General features: G+C 38.5%; 1 protein-coding gene across 1 annotated transcript; it reads right to left on the bottom strand.

Annotated features, from left to right (window-relative positions):
• Positions 1 to 4,212: 4,212 nt before the first annotated feature.
• Positions 4,213 to 7,894, bottom strand: LOC107649254 (olfactory receptor 5B12-like). The gene is made up of 2 exons (XM_016422868.2): positions 7,427 to 7,894; positions 4,213 to 5,159 (listed from the first exon to the last, which is right to left on the bottom strand). Exon 2 carries the CDS (start codon positions 5,128 to 5,130, stop codon positions 4,213 to 4,215), a length of 918 nt encoding a protein of 305 aa, XP_016278354.2. The 5' UTR covers positions 5,131 to 5,159; positions 7,427 to 7,894.
• Between the last annotated feature and the right edge of the window lie 1,339 nt (positions 7,895 to 9,233).

Below are 9,233 nucleotides of genomic sequence, written 5' to 3'. Positions count from 1 at the left end.
AAGTATTTATACACTTGGCATAGACCTGCCCATAATTCACCAATGGGTTTGAGACCTGCTAGTTACTCTCAACCTGGTTGATCCCCTATACTGAGATGGTTTTACTTGGATATGTCTTTTGCACATGTTATAGCATCTTGGAGCCACAGATGAAAGTAGAATGAAATGTAGACAGCAAAGGTAGATAATCAACCCTTAAAATTATGTAGCAAGCCATTAGATGAGATGTCCTAGTTCTCCCAAACATCTCATACTCTATAGTTAAATAAAAGAATGGTTAACAGCAGTTTGCTTCTTAAAAAGTCAAAATAAAGACTTGGTGTGTATGTTTTTATAATATGTCTAGACATAACAAAATTATTTCATGGAATTTATGATTATTTTATAACAGGATAGTAACAACAGTCCAAAAGATGACCAAGAAAATCAGTAGAGCATATGCCCATCACCAGTTTCTGAGGATGAAGTGGTGGACATTCTGTGAAGAACTCGGTAAGATCCTTCAAATGACATGATGCATGGTCATATGTAAAATCAGTCACTAATGCAGAATCATTTTGAAGTGACCACATGTTTTAACCTTGCTTGATTTTGGCTACATGCAGCCAGCCCACGGGGAAGGACCCAGAGGAAAACACTTTAATAATATCTTCTTAGTGCTAATCCCATTTCCAAATAATGACTATGTGGAGTACAGGAGAGCAAGTGCCACACATACTAACTCATTTGAAATGTGCGTCAATCCTGCTCTTTGGGAGGAGCTAAGATTTAATGGCTCATCATCTTTTATAGATGTATACTTATCAGAATTATCTTATTCTTGTTATGAAAAGTTATATTTAAAAGCCAAAGTTGGTGGCCTGCTTTGGTTCCATCATAGCCGTACCACCAATGCATTTCAGAGTATTTTTTGGATAAACTTTTAAGTTTTTCTTCCTGAGTTATTTATACCTCTTTTATCAGGACAAAGATCCAAACATAGAATTTTCCTCTTAACAATTGCTTCAATGTAAAGGTGGGGGAAATTGGAAAATTCTAGTTCCAGAAGTAAGGGATAAGAAGGTCAAAGAGTTCTCAATTGAATAGACTCCATATGCTCTCATAGCATTATTATTCCATAGCTATTCTGGTTCTTTGTTACTATAAAGAAAAAAAGTGCTTATATGAATATCCTGGGAGGATATTTTGGATCTTTTTCCAGTCTTTGTCCTCTTTGTTCTTTATGCCTAGCATTGGGATCTCTGAATCAAACAGTATGGGCATTTTAGACACTTTTTATTAGCATAATTCCAAAGCATAAGTCTATATCACTCTAGTGATAAAAGAACTAGAAAAAGAGTATTTGGATACCTACATTGACACTTGCTCACTGTGTCACAACTCACTTGAACAATGAACCTGTAAATGACCACCCAAACGCTGTTTTTGATCCCCTATCACTGGAAAGAATTTAGTCACAAAGGGCAGAAAAGATATAAAATTGTACTTATTGGGATGGAAGGATCAATTGAATAATTTTGGAGGATGAGGGAAACATGGACACATTTGTAAGAAGTGAGTAAGGAACAAGAAGGCAGAGAGAGATGGAAATCAAGTAATAGAGGGGGGATGGCAGAAAAGTAAGTGTTGGAGGGGAAGGGATAGACTTGTATTTCTTGCACAAATACAGGACTTAGCCTTAATAAGGAGAAATATCACTTCTTTATGTGAAGTAGGAGGGTGAAAAAGTAGATAGTGGCAAAAAGCATTTGTGTGATAGATGAGGAAAAGGGGAGAAGAGGGAACTCATAATGAGTGGTGTCAATTTACATGAAATATGAGGTGATCTAAGAGTATAGAAGAAAGATAAGTCATGCAAGATTAGAGGAAGGATGAAAAGGGTTAGGAGAGTCACTGTGCAGAGATGGATGAATTGACAAGATGTTTGTAGTCTCTAGTAGCAGTGAGAGCCCAAGTGAGAGCTTGCAATATAAAGTATAGTATAAATATTGTAAACCTCAAAATTTCTTAGACTTATAAATGTTGGAAATTTCACCATTGGGAAATTTCATACTTGAAAAATTTCCTATTGATAGTGGGTCTTGACTATTGGAATGTGAATCCCATTGGCATGGGATGTTCCTTCTCCTTCCCTTCTTAAGATTACTTTAGGACAGAAACCCTTTGCTGAACAATGGAAAGGACTTTGACCTATGCTTAAGCATAGAACAGGAATTTCTTTGAGTCATGATTGATTTTAGAATTGATACAATGGAGATACTTGGAATAAATCTCCACCCTATTCAGTCCTAACAGGATTGAGTAAGGGCTGCAGCCTAGATCAAAATTTAATTATTCCAATCTCTACCCTACTCAGGTTAACAGGATTTAGAAAGGGCTATAGCAAAGGAGCAAAGATTTAATTATTTGAAAATATGACCTTCAACAGACATGTGCAAAGCCTCTGGGTGGTCCTGGGTTAAGCTAGAGCCTCCATTGGCACAGGGAAATTGATGGACAGTGATTGGTAGATGTGAGGACTGAGGGGAGGGAACTTGGATGGTTTCCTTAAAGATCAGGGGGGTCTGAAGACTGGGGGGGTTGAGGAGTTGGCCGGAGTGGTTGTGGTGTGCTCTGAGAAGCTTGCTCTGAAGGAAGCTGAAGGTGGGGGCCTCTGAGACTGTTTCTCCATTTTGGTCACGTGAGTAATAGGGACTGATCTCTTTTCTTTGCCCCAGCTATCTAAGGGCTTGGGCCTTTTGGCCCAGCCTAAACAGAAGGGGTATTTAAGCCCTATTCCCTTCTCTCCCTTTTTCTCTCTCTCTATCTCTAATTCCTTTCTTACTCCTATTGTAATTAAACTCCATAAAAGATTTACTGCTGACTTGAGTTTTCATTTAGGAATTACATAGCTGAATTCCTTGGCGACCTTAAATTAATATATATCAGTCTTTTAAAGTGATTCCCTTGTCACAATATATAGTGAACCTAATCAGAAGTTGTATGATTTTGTACTCCTTTGTTAAGTACTATGTATCTAGTAGTGGGCATCTAATGGTAGGAGTGATCTAAGGCAGAGGTTTGGCAGAGGACAATATGGTAAGGGAGCTAAGGACTCAAAGGAAAACAGAATACATTTAAGCCAGTCCACAAATAGGTCTGGATTAAAAAAAAAAGAGGAGAGAATTCAGGGGTGATGGTCTGGAAGAGAAATGATGGGTAAAAGGACAGAAGATCATAATGTGGATGAAGAATACAATTTGGTAAGAAAAGTCAGAGAAGTAGAAAGTAAATAGATTATGATAAATAAAGGGATATTTTAATTCTTAAACAAAGAAGTGGTGCATTTGTGTGATGGTATGATTGACTTTTGTGTGTGATTGAAGTGATGTGGAGGAGTAGATGATGGAAAGTGAGTAGGTTGAGGAAATGAGTGGTTAGGGTAGTTGAGGAAGAGCCACTATGTATGTTGAAGTTCCAAGTATGAGGACAAGAATTGTATGGAAGAGAAAAATTGAAATCCAAATACTGAACTCATTGAAGAAGGGAGCAGAATGTCCTGGAGGTAAACAAACAATAGCTACTGGCATTTTAATTGAGTGGCATATATAAATAACATGATTCTGAAAGGAGGAAAGGCAATTGAGTGATGGAAAGAGTGGGAAGAACCTGTAAAGTAGGGAATAAGGAGTAGTCCAACTCCTTTACTTCAACTAATGAACTGAGGAAAATAAGTGAACATGAAGCCAGTACTAGAAATGCTGACTAAAGAGCCTAAAGGGAAATACAGGTTCAGTGATACATAGAAGATGGAAGGATCAAGAGAAGAAAAAATTTAAGATCAAGGAAAGTTTCTTGCCTATGGAATAGATATTCCAGAGGGCACAGAGTAAGGGGTTGGTAGTTAGAACTTTGGGGTGAGGAAGTTGAAGGGGATGAGGATGGGGATAAGTTTTGCAGTGATAGGGGATGGAAAACAGGGTTTGGGTGGTCATTTACAGGTTCATTGTTCAAGTAAGTTGTGACAATGAGCAAGTGTCAATGTTAGTATCCAAATACTCTTTTTCTAGTTCTCTGTTCCAGATCTCTTTCCACCATATTGTTGCATCTAGAAAAGGTAAAATTGAGCCCAGATGTACTTGAAAATATTCTCAATTATGTATGTTGAAATCTAGAGAAAGAGATTCACATTGCATTTTCTCTCCAGTATAAAGAGAAGCATAAATGAAGAGTTCAACATCCAATAATTTTCCTAAAAGCATTTTTGACATCTTTGTTCCTCAGACTATAAACCAGAGGGTTTAGCATAGGAATGACCATGGTGTAGAAAACAGATGCCATTTTGTCTGTGTCCATGGAATGGCTGGAGTTGGGCTGTAGGTACATGAAGACGATTGTCCCATAGAATATGGAAACTGCAGAGAGATGGGAAATACAAGTGGAGAAGGCTTTCTGCCGGCCTTCAGAGGAGCGAATTCTTAGGATAGCAACAAAGATGAACAAATAGGAAGTTAAGATAACCAAGAAACCAAAAACAACATTGAATCCTGCAAGTAAAATGAGTACCATTTCACTGGTGTGTATATCAGAGCAAGAGAGAGCCAGGAGTGCAGGCATGTCACAGAAAAAGTGATGTACCACATTGGAGTTACAGAAGGACAGTCTGAAGGTACCATCAGTTAAGATCCAAGACTGCAGCAAACCACAAGCATAGGAACCAACAGCTAGAGAAGCACACACATTAACTGTCATAGTGGTGGTATAATGTAGAGGATGACATATAGCTGCATGACGATCATAGGCCATAGAAGCTAAGAGGTAACTTTCAATAACAGGAAAAGCTATAGAAAAGAACATTTGGGCAGCACATCCATTGTAAGAAATAATTTTGTCCCCTGTGAGGAACTCAGCCATCACTTTAGGAGTAATAGCGGAAGAGTAGCCAAAATCTACCAGAGAGAGGTTACTGAGGAAAAAATACATGGGTGTGTGGAGATGGGAATCCCAGGAGATCAAGACTACCATGCCCAGGTTCCCCACCAAGGTGATGAGATAGATTGCAGTGAATATCATGAAGAATGGAATCTGAAGCTTGGCAACATCTGTTAATCCCACAAGGGTGAATTCTTTTACCTCTGAGTTGTTCTCCATAAATTCCAGTTGGGAATGGAATCATTCACCTGTGATAAGAGAGAAATCATCAGAAGAATGAACTCAGCACAATGAATGACTTCCAGACATTAGCAATGGCTGAAAGGGGAGAGTGGAGTATCATTTGACAGGTGATGGTCCAAGTAACTGATTCCAGATTCCTCTTGGGAGAAATGCCTATATCTATGGCTTCCAAACTTTTTCTAACCTCCCACAAACACACATTTCAAATACTATCTCAAATGTCTGTGGTGATGACTCCTAGTTATATAGTGAAGATTGTACAGGGCAAAGTTTTACTCAGAGGATAAGGAAGCCAGGCTATACTTATGATTATGTTTCAATTTTATAAAGATTCTGATTGTCAAATTAAATCAAAAAGAAAAAAAAGCAAGAGAAAAGGAGGAAATAAAAGAAGAGAGAAGAAAGGATTAATGGGCAGAAAGGACCAGCTCAAGATTACTAAGTGTTTATTGTGTGTTCACATAACCACAGAATTAATGATGTTCTAAAGTGTTTGTAATAACCTGAACTTAATTCAATTATTTTAAATTTAGCTGTATTATTTAAATACCTACTCTGGGCAAAGATATGTATTACACACTTGGAGCATCTGAAGATAAAGAAGAAACAGCCCTTGACTTCATAAAGCCTTTTGTTTGCCCTTTGGGAAGATCGGGGACACCATGGGTTTATGGCTTGTATGTGAATTGAATTTAAGTGAGGCAGAGTTGCACAAATCATCGGCTTCATTCTATATTTCAGAGGCATTGAAGTCTAGCAGTAAGATAAAAGTTAGGGTGACTAGCAATGCCCCAGAATGCAGTGGATAACTGGCATCTTCATTATTTGACCAAATTCTATGTATGCAGGAAAGATGCTGCTTCAACTGCCTTCAAGGCTATTGGAACAAATTGTTCTCACACTCACATCCCTTCAGAGGAAGTCTTCACATCCTGGGGTAGTTATCCACCTAACTCAGTGAAAAGTTGAAAGCCTGTCAATTAACCTCAACCTGGTTGAACCTAAGGAGATATTACTGGGGTGTCACCAATGGCCATGCTACAGTTTCCTGGAGCCACAAGTGAGAGTTGGATAAAAAGTTGATGCCAAAGATGGATGAGCAGCCCTGAAACGGGTTCAGGAAGCTTTCCCATAACAGGTACTAGTCCTCTCTGGATATAGAGCTTATATTTTACTAGAGTACCCCAATATTTACATAGAAAAATGCATTTAACTCTACAGATATTTCTCTCCACTAATTCAATCTTATTGATGAAAAAAGATGACACTGGGAAATCTCCCATCTTACCCTTAGGACCTCCATTCCACTGTGGTGAATTGCTGAGGTAAGGCCAGTCTGTCCTGTGTTTCTCCAAGACTGGGTGGCCCTATTTCTCTTAGTTCATTATGTACCTGCATGATCACACTTGACTCCTCATTCACTGAAAGGGTGCAGTCAGTGTGAATGCAACTGAGAAAACTACCTCTTCCTAGGTCTATTAATTCATTGATCCATAGTGAAGTGATTTTGGCATAATGGAATCCATCCCAAGTGTCAATGGAAAACATGCTTGGATTCTTTTAGGTAGTACCTTTTCACAATCAGTAAAAGGAAAAAAATCGCAAATAATCTAAGATCTACTGCACAGCTTTGAACATTATGATTCTTCTAGGTAGTACAGTGATTAGAGTGTTGGATTCAGAGTCACAAAGGCTTCAGCTTAAATCATATGCAGACACAAATTATTATTATTATTATTATTTTAAATTTTAAACCCTTACCTTCCATCTTGGAGTCAATACTGTGTATTGGCTCCAAGGCAGAAGAGTGGTAAGGGCTAGGCAATAGGGGTCAAGTGACTTGCCCAGAGTCACACAGCTGGGAAGTGTCTGAGGCCAAATTTGAACCCAGGACCTCCCATCTCTAGGCCTGACTCTCAATCCACTGAGCTACCCAGCTGCCCCCTATGCAGACACAAATTAAACGTTCCCTTGAAAACATCTCTTAAATTCTGTTTGTGTGTTATCTCTTCTGTAAAATGGGGGTAATAATTGTTGTGAAGACCAAGTGAGACAACAAACACAACTAAAGTGCTTTACAAACCTTAAAATGCTGTATAAATGCTAACTACAGTTATTAATTTGAGACCCAGACCACTCCCACATAATATATAGAACAGAGTTCTAGAGAGAGAAGCTCTCAGTCTACTCACTTCTCTACCCTTTCCCCTCTTATAGGAAAGCTCAGAAGAACAAGAAAATTTACACAGCTTCCAACTAAGTTTTGACTTACCACACCCAGAGGGTCAGCCACTAAATGAAGGATTTAGGCACTCATGATCCAAGATTCAACTTCCTGCTCATAGTGAAGGGCATCTAGCTAAAAAAACAAAACAAAACTGCAAGCCTTATATAGAATAATATCAGCCATTCACATAACCTTACAATTTTGCAAAGAACTTACCATACATTATATCATTTGAACTTTACAATAAACATATGATTTGTTGTTGTTCATTTGTTTCAGTCATGTTCCATACCTTGTGACCCCATTTATGGTTTTTCTGGCAAAAACAGTAGTGTTTTTACCCATTTTTTCCTCTAGCTTACTTTATTGATGAGAAAATCGAGGTAAACATGGTTAAGTGACTTACCCAGGGTCATATAGCTCCTAAGTATTTGAGGCCAGAGTTGAACTCAGGAAGATGTCTTTTTGATATCAAGCCTGGTGATCTACCCACTATCCCACCTGGATTCTCTAAAGACATGATTAAGGTAGTTTTATTTTAGTTTTACAGATTAAATTGATATACTTGCTCATGATTAGCCTGTTCAAATATCATCTCATTTGATCCTCACTACAACCTTGGGAGATAACTATTATTATCTCCATTTTACAGATAAGGAATCTGAGGCATATGGAGGTAAAGTGACCTGCCCAGGAACACACGATCTAAATATGATACAGGATTTGAACATAGATTTTTCTGACTCTGAGCCCAGTTGTGCCACCTACTATGACCCAGCATTGTGACCATCATGTCAGGTTGCCTCCAGAGAAGTAACCAAGTCCGGGGTTGGATTTCTGATAGCCTACCTGGCTCTTGGAGATGGGGGCTCTGTTGGGGAGAGATAATCAAGAACCTTCACATAGAGATCTTGGATTTAAATGCCAAGAACAGGAAGGAAGTGATACGATTAAAGGAATTCTTCCTCAGTCCTTGGTGGTAAGTGTTTGAAGTTCCTTAGATCTGGAGATCGATCTCTCCTGGCTATTGCTGCTGCATGGATGGCAGCAGAATTCGTGACCTTCCCTCCTGTTCAGTCATAGAGAGAAAACAACAGAAACTAGATGAATAAGTGAGTGACTCAGGGGAATCCTGCCCCAGGTTTGTCCAAAGACAGTGGTCCCTCCTAAAGACATCAATGACCAAAGGTGAGACCAGGGAGGGATTTCATATAGATTTGTGAACATGGCAATTCTTTGGAGAATGGGCCTCCTTGGAGACACCTGGTAATTGCTCTGCTTGTTGATGTACAAAACAAGTCATTAAATTTTTTTTGACATTGGGGATCAAAATCTGCCCAGGAGAACACTTTTTTTTTTTGTGATTGCATTTTCCATTCCTTTGTTTTTGTTATTAGGTTTAAATGGAAAGAGTATTGGATGTAGGGGTTAGAAGACCTGGCCTCAAACCCAATTTCTTTCATTTCCTAGTTTTATGACCTTGGGCAAGTCACTGACATGATCCTTACAGGAAACTCAAAAATAATAATCTTTGTCTTGATTATTATGAATAACTAATATGAGACTTAATGTAAGAGCCTGTGGTATAGGGTATAAACACTAAATCTGGATTTTGGTCATGGAGGTTGGACATAGGTCAGTAAGGCGGTACAGCACAAAGATGATGAAAGGAAAATTGTAGGGGAGGATGATAAACTGTATCCAAATTCCTTTACTTTGTAGTTGTTAAAACAATCTGACTGCATTTGAACTGAAGTAAGATGTATAACAGGTAAACTAAGGCAAATGACAAAAAACTCCATGGAGACAGATTACAAAAAAACACGAACCTTATTTAATAAGTTAAGGTTTA

Source organism: Monodelphis domestica, chromosome 6 (genome assembly GCF_027887165.1).
Source record: "Monodelphis domestica isolate mMonDom1 chromosome 6, mMonDom1.pri, whole genome shotgun sequence".
Classification (NCBI taxonomy): domain Eukaryota; kingdom Metazoa; phylum Chordata; class Mammalia; order Didelphimorphia; family Didelphidae; genus Monodelphis; species Monodelphis domestica.
This window is presented reverse-complemented; position numbering and strand designations above follow the sequence as displayed.

Coding starts and splice junctions, on each gene's coding strand:
- LOC107649254 (XM_016422868.2), bottom strand. CDS start 5,130: ATGGAGAACAACTCAGAGGTAAAAGAATTCACCCTTGTGGGATTAACA.